The sequence below is a fragment of the Schistocerca piceifrons genome, chromosome 11, assembly GCF_021461385.2.
Source record: "Schistocerca piceifrons isolate TAMUIC-IGC-003096 chromosome 11, iqSchPice1.1, whole genome shotgun sequence".
In the NCBI taxonomy this organism is placed as follows: domain Eukaryota; kingdom Metazoa; phylum Arthropoda; class Insecta; order Orthoptera; family Acrididae; genus Schistocerca; species Schistocerca piceifrons.
In genome coordinates this window covers 54,805,933-54,820,156 of record NC_060148.1, presented here as the reverse complement: position 1 = coordinate 54,820,156, position 14,224 = coordinate 54,805,933, and the positions used below count along the sequence as shown (strand labels likewise).

The following is a 14,224-nucleotide window of genomic DNA, read 5'->3' as shown; positions in this document are numbered from 1 at the left end:
ACTTTGGCACTGATGGAAGAATTTCCTGTGGGTGAGACTTATCTAGCTTTCTCTTGTGGGCAGAAGTTGTAGCAGAAGAAACCATCGCAAAAGTGACCCCCACGATTACCGGCATATCCGATGGTGCGCTCCTTCACAGTGGAGGCGCTCTCTGAGGGCACTCCTACCTTAGGTGATTGTCCACACCTCATGTCACCCCTCCCAAGAAATTGACAGAGGGACCAATTGGCATGTTCGGAAGGTATCAGCTCGGGTAATCACCCCTCTCTGGACCTGGCCTTTACCAGGGACTACGTAAGTATCCTACCTGTCTACCCGGGGCAGGGAATTATGTGTCACCCCGTCACTGGCTATGCGTTGGAACGTGTGGGTCGAACTTCAGACACGCACAGGGAGGAAAGAAAGGAAAAGAAACACAGAAAAGGAAAGAAGAGAAAAATTCTCAAACGCTGCAGTGGAGAAGAAGGTACAGAGAAGAACCAAGGAAACAGAAGGACAAAGTGAAGGCAGATAATTCACATTATAGAGATAAAACAAGAGAAACCACTTCAGCCATTCATTCACAAGTGTCTACCTCTGGACATAGGCACAAAACGTACCCCCGTAACATGTGATCTTTTCAGATCAATCACGTTTTATGCTCCATTGGACAGACAGGCACTGGCATGTACACCCCTACAATAACCGCCAGAAGCGTCCAGAGGCAGGAGGAGGGAGTTACGGACTAGGGATGTTTTCGTGGCATTCCCTGGGTGATCTTGTCATTATGGTAGACACAGTGGATCAACAAAAACATGCATCTATCCTTCAGGTCTATGTTCATGGCTATATGCAGTCTGTATTTCCTTGGCACAATGGGCAATGCACAGTTCACAGTATACGTGCGTGGTTCGAACAGCAGCAGGATCAGCGAGATGAGTTTGCCATACTACCCTGGCCACCCGCACCCCAAATCTAAACTCATTCAAGAATCTGTAGGACCACCTCGATCAAGCTGTTTGTACCACGGATCTCCAATTGTGAGACGAAATTCAGCTGGTCACGGCACTGGAGTCAGCATGGCTCTACATCCCAGCCAGTACCTTATAAAACATCAATGATACTCTTTCTGCACATCCGAGCTGCAAAAGATGGTTATGCACGCTTTCGACACGAAGTTGGAACGGGGTTGTATTTATGATTCTTTCTTCACAAATCATAAAACAATGTTTCTCTCAATAAATTTCCATTTTGTGCACTCAGTGCATTACCTCATACACCACAGCAGTTATGAAAACAAAACTGAGCTATTAAATCACATGAACTACTTATCTACTCCATGAATGTAATGGAGAAGCTTATGTAAGAAAGAACAGATTAACTGAAGCCTTCGGTACTGTGTTGTCAACTCTTAACCAAACACTCAAATTTCAACTTAATCTAGGCCTCGACTCCAGCACACATCAGTATGTCTTCACACCTACAATTCTGCATTCAATGTTCATTGGCTTCACCAACCTTCAAGCAGCCTGTCACCTTTCAACATAACCTATATCTTGGGTTACACTACAAGTCAATGTGTCACCCAAACCTACACTCCAAAAAACAATATAGACAAAAAGATATTATCAGTCATCTGTTATCTTCCTGTTTACACATTAATGATGTCACTCATCACATCGTCATTGTGTCACAGAACAATCATAGGTTCAGTTGACCAGGAAGAACATAAGGCACCTCTCTCAAAAAGTTTAAATGGAGAAACGCATCACATATGCTGTGCTGTCTTACCGGTTTCGACCACAGACCACCTTCACAGCGGAAAAATATCTACTGTGACAACTTCACATGCCATACACGCTATTTACGGCCTGTTGAGTTATGACATGTGAACATGTTACTATAAATATTTTTCTACTGTGAAGATGGTCCATAATCAAAACCAGTAGTGAATAAATGTATTATACGAAAGCACAATGTGTATCACGTATTTCTCCAACTATATCAATGCTGTTGACAATCACCTGAAAAAAATTTTGATTAAAAAAAAATAGTGTCAATTTAGATTTCAATCGTTTCTCTGCACAGAACTTGCTATTCTTCAATTCATAAATGACATACAAAATTTGCCACTCACCATATAACGGAGACGCTGAGTCACAAATAGGCACAACAAAAAGACTGTCACTAATTAAAATTAGCTTTTGGCCAGATGGCCTTTGTTAATAGACACACACACACACACACACACACACACACACACACACACGACTGCAGTCTCTGGCAACTGCAGCCGAATTGCAGGCAGCCACCAGCAATATCTATGATCTGAAGCCACACTGCTGGCAGTGTCTGTCTGTTGTCTATTTCTGACGAAGGCCATACTGGACGAAAGCTAACTGGTGACTGTCCTTTCGTTGTGCATAAATGCGACTCAGCATCTCTGCTATATGATGAGTGGCACCTTTCCTTTCCATAATATTGTTACATTCCATCCTGGATATTCCATTGTTTGATTGTATAAAATTTAAATGACAAAATACTTCAAATGGGTATTTTCTTGCCCAAAATCATGATGGTGCAGTACACAGCTATTCTCCCAAAGAAGACAAAATATTAGGTATCAGAGATCCTGCTAGCAACTTTTTTCTATGGCATCTAACTAAAAGCATGTACTGCACTAAGAAACCCAAAGAGTGAACACAACGATAGTGCACCTTTATAAAGGGAAATAGTCATTACACACACCAATACTGGGTCCACTCTTGTTCTCAATAGCAACACAAAACAGACCTGTGACACAGCGCAAGTGCACTTTTCCCTCAAAGTGCACTTACAGTGTACTATGGCTTTTTTATTGCATGCTTTTCACATGATGAGTTGTGACAAGCCAATGCGACAAATCATTAGTCATATGGAAGTAGCCAATGGGATTACCATTTCTAATTTTCTACGGTTCGCAAATAAAATTAGCTGGTATTTTGTTCTATTTGGTTAAAACTGAATTTAACCATATCAATGGAATGTTTGACATAATCAGAAATGAGACCTACAAGTTGGTTGTTGCAATGAGAAATATATATCTTGTGCTACACTACACACCAACCTATTATGACAATCTTATTTTCCCTGTGGAGATTCATTACCAACTCTCAAGAAAATTACCATATTCCAACCTCACCTAGGCCACAGGCTTGAGTACAGGTTGTTCTGATGTACGCGTAGCTTTCTCCAGTAATGATATAAATACAAAATCATTAAGCAATCTTGAAATACATAATAGGCACATTAGTACAAGTTATTCTGACACTTTTCCATGTTGTTGTTGTTGCTGCGGTCTTCAGTCCAGAGACTGGTTTGATGCAGCTCTCCATGCTACTCTATCCCAATACCTACTGCAACCTACATCCTTCTGAACATGCTTAGTGTAGTCACCTCTTGGTCGTCCTCTACGATTTTTACCCTCCACGCTGCCCTCCAATACTAAATTGGTGATCCCTTGATGCCTCAGAACGTGTCCTACCAACCGATTCCTTCTTCTAGTCAAGTTGTGCCACAAACTCCTCTTCTCCCCAATTCTATTTAGTACCTCCTCATTACTTACATGATCTACCCATCTAATCTTCAGCATTCTTCTGTAGCACCACATTTCGAAAGCTTCTATTCTCTTCTTGTCCAAACTATTTATCGTCCATGTTTCACTATCGTACATCACTACACTCCATACAAATACTTTCAGAAATGACTTCCTTGGCACAGCATAACCCAACTTAATTTGATTACATTCCATTATCCTCATTTTGCTTTTGTTGATGTTCATCTTACATCCTCCTTTCAAGACACTGTCCATTCCATTCAACTGCTCTTCCAGGTCCTTTGCTGTCTCTGACAGAATTACAATGTCACCGGCAAACCTCAAAGTTTTTATTTCTTCTCCGTGGATTTTAATACCTACTCCGAACTTTTCTTTTGTTTCCTTTACTGCTTGCTCAATATACAGATTGAACATCATCGGGGAGAGGCTACAACCCTGTCTCACTCCCTTCTCAACCACTGCTTCCCTTTCATGCCCCTTGACTATTTTAACTGCCATCTGGTTTCTGTATAAATTGTACATAGCCTTTCGCTCCCTGTATTTTTTACCTTTCCTTAATCTATCTTCTAAGATAAGTCGTAGGGGCAGTATTGCCTCACATGTTCCAACATTTCTGCAGAATCCAAACTGATCTTCGCCGAGGTCGGCTTCTACCAGTTTTTCCATTCGTCTGTAAGGAATTTGTGCTAGTATTTTGCAGCCATGACTTATTAAACTGATAGTTCGGTAATTTTCACATGTGTCAGCACCTGCTTTCTTTGGGACTGGAATTATTATATTCTTCTTGATGTCTGAGGGTATTTCGCCTGTCTCATTGATCTTGCTTCACTAGATGGTAGAGTTTTGTCAGGGCTGGCTCTCTTAAGGCTGTCAGTAGTTCTAATGGAATGTTGTCTACTCCCGGGGCCTTGTTTCAACTTAGGACTTTCAGTGCTCTGTCAGACTCTTCACGCACTGGTCTTTCAATGCTGTGTCGAACTCTTCACGCAGTATCATATCTCCTATTTCATCTTCATCTACATCCTCTTCCATTTCCATAATATTGTTCTAAAGTACATTGCCCTTGTATAGACCCTCTATATACTCCTTCCACCTTTCTGCTTTCCCTTCATTGCTTAGAACTGGGTTTCCACCTGAGCTCTTGATATTCATACAAATGGTTCTCTTTTCTCCAAAGGCCTCTTTAATTTTCCTGTAGGCAGTATCTATCTTACCCCTAGTGAGATATGCCTCTACATCCTTACATTTGTCCTCTAATCATCATGCTTAGCCGTTTTGCACTTCCTCTCAATCTCATTTTTGAGACGCTTGTATTCCTTTTTGCCTGCTTCATTTACTGCTTTTTTATATTTTCTCCATTCATCAATTAACTTCAATATATCTTCTGTTACCCAAAGATTTCTACTAGCCAACCTCCGGTTCTGTAAGTTTATCCAAGTCCCACCTCCTTAAATTCCCACCTTTTTGCAGTTTCTTCAGTTTTAATCGACAGTTTATAACCAATAGGTTGCGGTCAGAGTCCACATCCGCCCCTGGAAATGTCTTACAATTTAAAACCTGGTCCCTAAATCTCTGTCTTACCATTATCTAACCTATCTGAAACCTCCCAGTATTTCCAGGCCTCTTCCATGTATACAACTTTCTTCCATGATTCTTGAACCAAGTTTTACTATGATTAAGTTATGCTCTGTGCAAAATTCTACCAGGCGTCTTCCTCTTTCATTTCTTACCCCCAAGCCATATTCACCTACTACGTTTCCTTCTCTTCCTTTTCCTACTATCGAATTCCAGTCACCCACGACTATTAAATTTTCATCTCTTTCGTATCTGAATAATTTCTTTTATCTCATCATCATACATTTAATCAATTTCTTCATCATCTGCAGAGCTAGGTGGCATATAAACTTGTACTACTGTAGTAGGCGTGGGCTTCGTGTCTATCTTGCCCACAACAATGCGTTCACTATGCTGTTTGTAGCAGTTTACCCGCACTCCTATTTTTTTTATTCATTATTAAACCTACTCCTGCATTACCCCTATTTGATTTTGTTATTATAATCCTGTATTCACCATGCAAAGCAAATGTAACAATTATGTATCTTCTGCTGACAGAAACCGTGAGATTTATCAATTCTCATTGGCTACTGTGTACTATCACCTGGTTGGCTACACATAACAATACTGAATTGCCAATAGCAGCACACAACAGAAGAACTGCAGTACACCTCACTGAACTATCACTCAAGTTATATAAAACACAATACATCCCATTCACTACCATATAAGGCCTGACCACATCAATCCCAGGCTATTAACCAACCTGTGGCAGTACACACACATTCATCACCAATGGCCATATACTATAAATATATGCCGGGTGCAGGTTTGACCCGTCGTCCTCCCAAGTGTGAGTCCAGTGTGCTAACCACTGTGTCACGTCACTCGGTATGATGCTATTTCTAATTGTCAAACAACACAATATGTGTGGATGACTGGCATCACAGTCCGCATGCTGTCTGATAGTGTCACTATTCAAAACTGAAGGTTTGAATTGTACTCTTCACTACTTCCCACATGTCCTTGCATAGAATTTGCTAGGAATGAAATGGAGAGCATGTGGAGGAAGCAAGTTTGTTACACCAGTAAGCACAAAGATGAGACATTAACTTCTGATGCTTCAAGCAGATACCATAGTTCCATCAACACTGAAGCACTCTTTACATTCCATTACATTCTGTTGGCAGCCGACATGAACATTGCAATTTTAAATATGTTGTAGAATGTCTTAGTGATGTTCCACCAAGTCTGAATTAAAGTTAATAAAGAGAACATCATGTCAGGTCTCCAAATGAACAGAATGGATGTCCAAAGCAGCAGCAATACTGTTAAAATTTCTTGAAGGAAATGCCTTAATATGAGCAACATATTTACAAAGATAGACAGAAAAGGGTTATATAGGAAACTTCTGTACCTTTTAATGTTCATGCCTTCACAAAGTAGGTAACTGACAAAGTCGAAAAAGAAGATTAGACTAATTTCAAACATGTCAAGTGATACAAAAAGAGCTCAGATTATGAATACAGTAATTCAAAGTCAATATGGCCTAATGATAATACAGCAAAATGGCTCATGGAGAGTGAGATATCATTAATCTGAAAGGGTCGACCGAAGAGTCCGATCCCACCCGCCGGCTTTGACCCGTGACGTAAGGCTGTTGTGGTGTGCGACATCACAACAGTGCGGAATTTAGTTTGTGAGAGTGGCATGTTTGTAGGTGTTTAGGTGTGATCGGTGGTGCTCTCTGGTGGTGTTTATGTGTGGTGCGTTAGGTGATGTTTTTGGTTTAGTTTTCGTGTGTGGCATATTGTTGCGGTCAGTGGTTCTCTCTGGTGGTGTGTTTATGGGAAGCATGTTACGTGGCGTATGGGGTGCATTTGCATGGTAGCATTGCACATGTGTGGTATTGGTAGTGACTGCACTTTCAGCAGAATTTTTTTCAGTGAGTTAATGATTTTGGTTTTGTTATGCCGACGTTATTGTAGTTTTCTGTTCATTGTGTGTGAATTTTGGTAAATTGCTTTTTTTATGTCTTTGGTGGGTATGAATATCACTGACAAGGTCAACAGTTTTTGGTTGTTGGTGATGATGGAGGATAGTGCGTTGTCTCTAATAAAATTTCTTCAACTATTCGTTTTTGGATGAAGTTGTAAAGTGTTCAGCGTGTCGTAAAGAAATGAGGGTTACTAAAGTTCTGGTGTCTCGGACGAGGGATGGCTATATGTGGAGATGTCGTAAAGATAACAGGTCAAGGGAAGTGTTCGATTCCAATGTGTGGTTGTGGGAGTTCCGGTATCGGGAGTTGCTGTTGAGCTATATAGGTCAAGGGAAGTGTTATTTGTGGGATCGGGAGCTGCTCTTGAGCTATATAAGTTAAGGGAAGTGTCCGATTCCAGCGGATGTGTTTAGTGGAATTAGGGGAGTTTTGTGTTGTAAGTTTTTTTTTGTCGTTTTGTGTGGTTTGGTATTGTGGTGTGTGTCTAAATTAGTTTATATTCACTTTGTCTCCACCCAAAAACCCCCAATTTCCAACACCTATCCTGTTACTTTCGTTAGGTTTTTTGTGGAACGTATGTGTGTTGGTTTTTCAATGTACTTTTGTGTTTGTGGTCATGTTTACATAATGACATCATAGGCGCCATATTGGAGTCGTAGTGTATGGTCGTTTCCACCATATGTGTGACGTCATGGGTGAAAGCAGATGGGTGGAATCGGACGCTTCTGTATTTCCATCTGGGTGGGGGGGGGGGGGGGGAGTTTAGCAGATAAATACTGTTTCCAATAATCTAAGCTCAGTGATATTTGCAATGGTGTAACTGGAATAATATACCTATCAAGACCTCTTCTGCACAGTCTGTCATGTACTTTTTGAGCCATATATGAAACATGGAATCACAGTGTGGTGGTGGTGGTGGGTGCAGTGGGGAACTCTATCATCACAAGAATAAAAGATTATTCATACTACAGAAAAGGAGGCACTCAGATTACAGGGACTGGACAAAAATATGGATACCCCACCAACCCATCACTGTATCATGCTTAATACAGTGCAGGAAAACTGCAGACACTCAAATCAGTTTCAAGTCATCTTTGAATGGCAATGATGGAAGTGGACTGTGATCACGCAACCTTCTTTGCAAAGTAGACCACAAAGGCTCCATAACACTGAGATTCGGTGACTGTGGCAGCCAGGGAAGATGCAATAATTCATCCTTGTGCCCAGAAAACCAGCCCTGGATGATGTGAGCTCCATGAAACAGGAGCCTTGTCATCGTGAAGTACAGGAACACCAATGGTGAACAAATACTGTACCATGGGATGGACCTGATCAGCCAGAATGGTCAAATAACACTGGCAGAAATATGACCTTACACTGTAATCACAAGGCCCATGGACTACCATAACGGGGCTGCCCAAATTATCACCGAACCCCCACCGTGTTTCATTCTTGGGAGCCCACACTGACCAAAAGTTGGAAATTGTTTGAAACAAGACACATGTGACCAAATGACTTTCTCCACAGTTCCGGTTTTATGCCTTCAGCACCACATTTTCCTGCTACAGACATCCTGCATCACTGACAAATGGTTTTCGAGCTCAAGCCCACCCTGCAATTTCCACCTCACGGAGCTAACAGCATTCACGAGTGTGACACCAGTTCTGCAGTGACTTTTGCAGATTTTGCAGCTGTCATCCTCTTTACTTTTCATCACAATCCTGTTCGACGGCCGCCTGTCACGATCGCTCGATACACACTTTCCCAGGTCGTGACTCAGTGGATGATTTTTTTTCTGTTTTCACTGCATGCGCTAGAAATCTTCGATGCGGTGCCTCTTGAAACAGCAGGCACTTCTGCTATCTTGGGTATGGAAATACGGAAGTGTCCGATCCCGCCCATCTGCTTCGACCCATATTGTCACAAATATAGCGGAAACCACCATAAACCACGTTCCAATATGGGGCCTATAAAGTCGTTAAGTACACATTATGAGGACGAAAATACATCGAAAAACAAACACACACACATTCCACAAAAAGCCTAATGACACTAACGGGACAAGTGTGGGAAATAGGGGTTTTTGGGTGGGGACAAACTAAATATAAACAAATTTAGACACCCACCCCCATACAAAACCACGCAAAACGACGAAAAAAACCGACATCACAAAACTCCCCAAATACCACTGAAGACAATATCATCTGGAATCTGACACTTTCCTTGGCTATATAGCTCAACAGCAGCTCCCAATCCCATAAATTGGGACCTAACAATTCCCTTGACCTATATAGCTCAAAAACATCTCCAAATACCAACATTCACAGCCACACATTGGGATCGAACACTTCCCTTGACCAGTTATCCTTACGACATCTCCACATACAGCCGTCCCTGGTCCGAGATGCCGGAACTTTAAGTAAGCCTCATTTCTTCACGACATACTGAACACTTCACGACTTCATCCGAAAATCCGAATAGTAGAAGAAATTTTATTAGAGACAACGCACTGTCCCCCATCATATCCGACAACCGAAAACTGTTGACCCTGTCAGTCATATCCATACCTACCAAAGACATAAAAAAAGCAATTTACCAAAATTCACACACGATGCCACACTCGCAAACTAAACCAAAAACATCACCTAACACACCACCAGAGAGCACCACCGATTGCATCGAAACGACACCTACAAACATGCCACTCTGACAAACTAAATTCCCCGCCGTCATGTCGTCACACACCACAACAGCCTTATGTCATGGGTCAAAGCTGACGGGTGGGATCGGACGCTTCGGTCGACCCCTTGGTTACAGATGCAACAGGCATACGAGCACCGACAATTTGCCCATGTTTGAATTCATTTAGGTCCAACATAGCACACTCGCAACTACACACAACACCATTCTGACCTCAACTGACACTTGCAACATATTGAGGACATTGCACAGGTGGCATTAGTGGTCAAATATGACAGGGCAACCTACAGGCTCAACTAGCACCTCTGCATTTATGTCCATGCGTGCACTGCTCACTGCATTTGCATACTTTGTCCAACTCTTGTATATCACTCTATATATTCAGGACCACTGTGACTGCATTAAGGGATCCCTCAAAACTGGAGACCAATGAGACTCTTCAGTCCCATAAGACAAGAAACTGAAAATAATTTTAGTGCCTTTCAGACTGAGTCCAGATCTTTAAAAATGAGCCTCAATACTCCGGTATCAAGTTAACAAAAGCATTGTCCAGATAATTACAAAACCTCGAACCTGAGATGACTTTCCTTGTAACCCTAAGATTGCTAATACAAGAAAAATCCTATAATGTTGTTGAGTATATGAGCAGACAGTGAGCAAAAGTTCATCATGAGTAATAAATATTATGTATCTTGTTTCAGAGAAACTAGCACTATAATGCAAACTAGAATTACAAATCCTCAGGTACAATCAAAAATAATATGTCACAAAAATGTAGATTTTAAACTGGCATCTTTATGTATTGGGAGGAAAAAACTGGCAGGAAAGGGTCGACAGAAGCGTCCGATCCCACGCGTCTACTTTGACCAGTGATATAAGGGTGTTGTCGTGTTTGACGTCATGATGTCGTTTTCTTCGTCGTTTTGTGTGGTTCTGTGTGGGGGTGGGTGTCTAAATTTGTTTATATTTAGTTTGCCCGCACCCAAAAACACCCCATTTCCCACGCTTGTCCCGTTAGTGTCATTAGGCTTTTTGTGGAAAGTGAGTGTGTGTGTGTGTGTGTGTGTTTTTCGATGTATTTTCGTCCTCATAATGTGTCCATAACGACTTTATATGCCCCATATTGGAATCGTGGTTTATGGTCGTTTCCGCACTTTTGTGACGTCCTGGGCCAAATGAAGACGGGTGGGATCGGACGCTTCCCTATTTCTGTGGGAGAATATAGCAAGTCCAATTCCACCTGTCTACTTTGACCCACAATGTCATATTTCGAGTAAAGAGGGTAGTTACATGAGTTGCAATGACAACCACAAGTATCATTTCTTAACTGGCCACTTACATCTTTCACAATGTACACTCGTGATGTCACATAGCATGTTATGGGTCAAAGCAGATGGGTGCAATTGGACAGTGTGCTTGATAACAAAAGGATTACGTATTGCAAATCATTGTGCATTATGTATTGTGTAAGCTATTATAAGTATTTACTGTGTGAGCTGTGACAAGTTGAGGCCATACGACGACTAGATTGTACGCATAATGATGTGTGCTATGTTACAAGTACACCCTACATATCTTCATAAACAGTAATTTGTAGGACCATTTAAAATCAATCAGCATTATTTAAATGAATGATATGCTCAAGGCAGATAAAAGGGCCAATGAGGCTGAGTAGTAGAACAGTACTGGAGGCAAAAGTAAGCTAATATAAACATAAAATTACAAATTATTTTAATGTTTCAAAGGCAACATGGTCACACAAAAGTACAAACGAGCGGAAGTGTACCACATCAGTTATATAGACTTTTGACCACATTAAAGGTTAATGTCACCACAACCAAGATTTTGCAGACATGCATCTGCGGAAATACGGAAGCATCCGATCCCGCCCGTCTGCTTTGACCCATGACGTCACAAATATGGCGGAAACGACCATAAACCACGATTCCACTATGGCGCATATAAAATCTTTACATACACATTATGAGGACGAAAATACATCGAACACACACACACACACACACACACACACACACACACACACACACACACACTCGTTCCACAAAGAGCCTAATGATACCAATGGGACAAGCGAGGGAAATGGGTTTTTTTTGGATGGGGACAAACTAAATATAGGCCTAAACAAATTAAGACACTCACCCCCATACAAAACCACGCAAAACGATGAAAAATACCGACATCACAAAACTCCCCAAATACCACTAAAGACAATATCATCTGGAATCGGACACTTCCCTTGACCTATATAGCTCAACAGCAGCTCCCAATCCCATATTGGGATCAAACACTTCACTTGACCTATATAGCTCAAAAACATCTCCCAATACCAACATTCACAACCACACATTGGGATCGAACACTTCCCTTGACCTGTTATCCTTACATCTCCACATACAGCCGTCTCTGGTCCGAGACGCCGGAACTTTGAGTAAGCCTCATTTCTTCACGACATACTGAACACTTCACGACTTCATCCAACAATCCGAATAGTAGAAGAAATTTTATTAGAGACAACGCACTGTCCCCCATCATAGCCGACAACCGAAAACTGTTGACCCTGTCAGTCATATCCATACCTACCAAAGACATAAAAAAAGCAATTTACCAAAATTCACACACGACGCCACACACGCAAACTAAACCAAAAACATCACCTAACACACCACCAGAGAGCACCACCGATCGCGTCAAAACGACACCTACAAACACGCCACTCTGACAAACTAAATTCCGCGCCGTCATGACGTCACACACCACAACAGCCTTATGTCATGGGTCAAAACCGACGGGTGGGACGGGCGCTTTGGTCAACCCGCATCGGCTACATCACCTCTTTTTTTTTTTTTTTTTTTTTAAAGAAACAATGTAGTATTACTAATTTGGCTGCCACACTAAAAAGTGTTCAAGCTTTCTAAAACATCATCATTTACTTTTCTATGTTAAGATTTAGACATGTCAAATACCTTTTGCTTTACACATGACAAATACACTTGTTTTTTTACTTCACAAAGTTTCTGACTGTATGACTTTTACTAAAGGGGAACTAGGGATACTAACTACTGCTTTCTGACATTCATTTGTTAATGAAGTTTTGGCATTAAAAAACTCTCTTTGTCAAACCAACAGCTCAGTTCTTGGAAGCAGTACGATAATCTTCATAAATAATTAGAGTTACTATACTTACTTTGGTCGAGAAATGTGTCCTTTGTACAAGTACACACATTTTCCATAACTTCTGTGCAAATTCAATGTAGTAATGCAGTCATTGCAAATAATTATTGTAAATTGATTTTCTTCCTATTTGATGTCTAAGAGAATTGCCTAAGAATTAGCACGGACAGCTCAGTGTATTGAACAGTTACAAGTTATGAGAAAAGTTATGTAGGACTATTACCTTTCAATGATATTCTTTTTATCTAGGATTTTTTTTTTTTTTTACTTATCCCACACCTATGAAGCCCATCTGGGATTTAAAATGCTTTGGATCTGTGGATGGTAATTAGTGTATTCGTATTTCTGATAAATATTTGTGTACTGTTGTTTCCTGACATGTTCTATACCTCAGAGTATTTCTTCACAAGGGATCAAAAGCACATCTAACCAAACATACTTTATGCTTGGAAGCAAATCCACGGCTGGTTTCACTTTGCCAATAACTTACATGCTTTTTAGCAGAAACATTCATATTTTTATATACCAAGTTACGAGTTTCTTGTGTATGTTAGATCAGTTTAGAAAACCTGTTTTCGAAACATTTGGGGTTCACTAATTAAATATCATTACTATAAATCAAGATAAATCAACTACCAGCCCGCGAACGGTCACTTTGAAGGATGAGACAGCTGACCCGTAGTGGACAGATCTTTTTTGGCTAAACGGCGCTCATATTTGTGATTATGGGTTTCTGGTAATGTCCAATTTTCGAATACGTCGCCAATGCTTGTAGTTATAACAATAAGAAATGAAAATATTTACAAATACATAACAGAAATTCGACTCACTTCCTGCTTCATCCTTAAAACAGAACGAAAATTGTTTTAGCAGCGGCAAAACACCAACGCCCGTCGAAATTACATGCGCACTTTCATACAACCCAAAGAACTTCGGTGAGCAACTGTTCTATCCAAAGAGTTATCTTCGATTACATCTCTGGAAGGCGTAAGAGCTCGCGAGAATGGAAACGGCAGTGGGTTTTGCCAACGCCTTCCCTAGAAACAAAGCCAAATAGCACACGTCCCAGATGGCTGTGACGTCAAGCGTACTGATCTTGAACCATCCGATCTCTTTGAGTACCTAGTACCAAATGGTGTGTTGTGCTTCGATTCAAGTGTGCGTTAACGTTTTCGATTGTGCCAAATAAATTAAAGCTCTATCAG

General features: G+C 41.0%; 1 protein-coding gene across 1 annotated transcript in view; it reads right to left on the bottom strand.

The window, feature by feature from the left end:
- The window catches only part of LOC124720164, a 65,900-nt gene extending 51,959 nt beyond the window's left edge, over nucleotides 1–13,941 (bottom strand). The window contains exon 1 of the mRNA XM_047245480.1: nucleotides 13,850–13,941. Coding sequence (XP_047101436.1) covers nucleotides 13,850–13,861 — 12 coding nt within the window. The 5' untranslated portion in view covers nucleotides 13,862–13,941. The remainder of the gene's footprint in view (nucleotides 1–13,849) is intronic.
- Nucleotides 13,942–14,224: the final 283 nt, after the last annotated feature.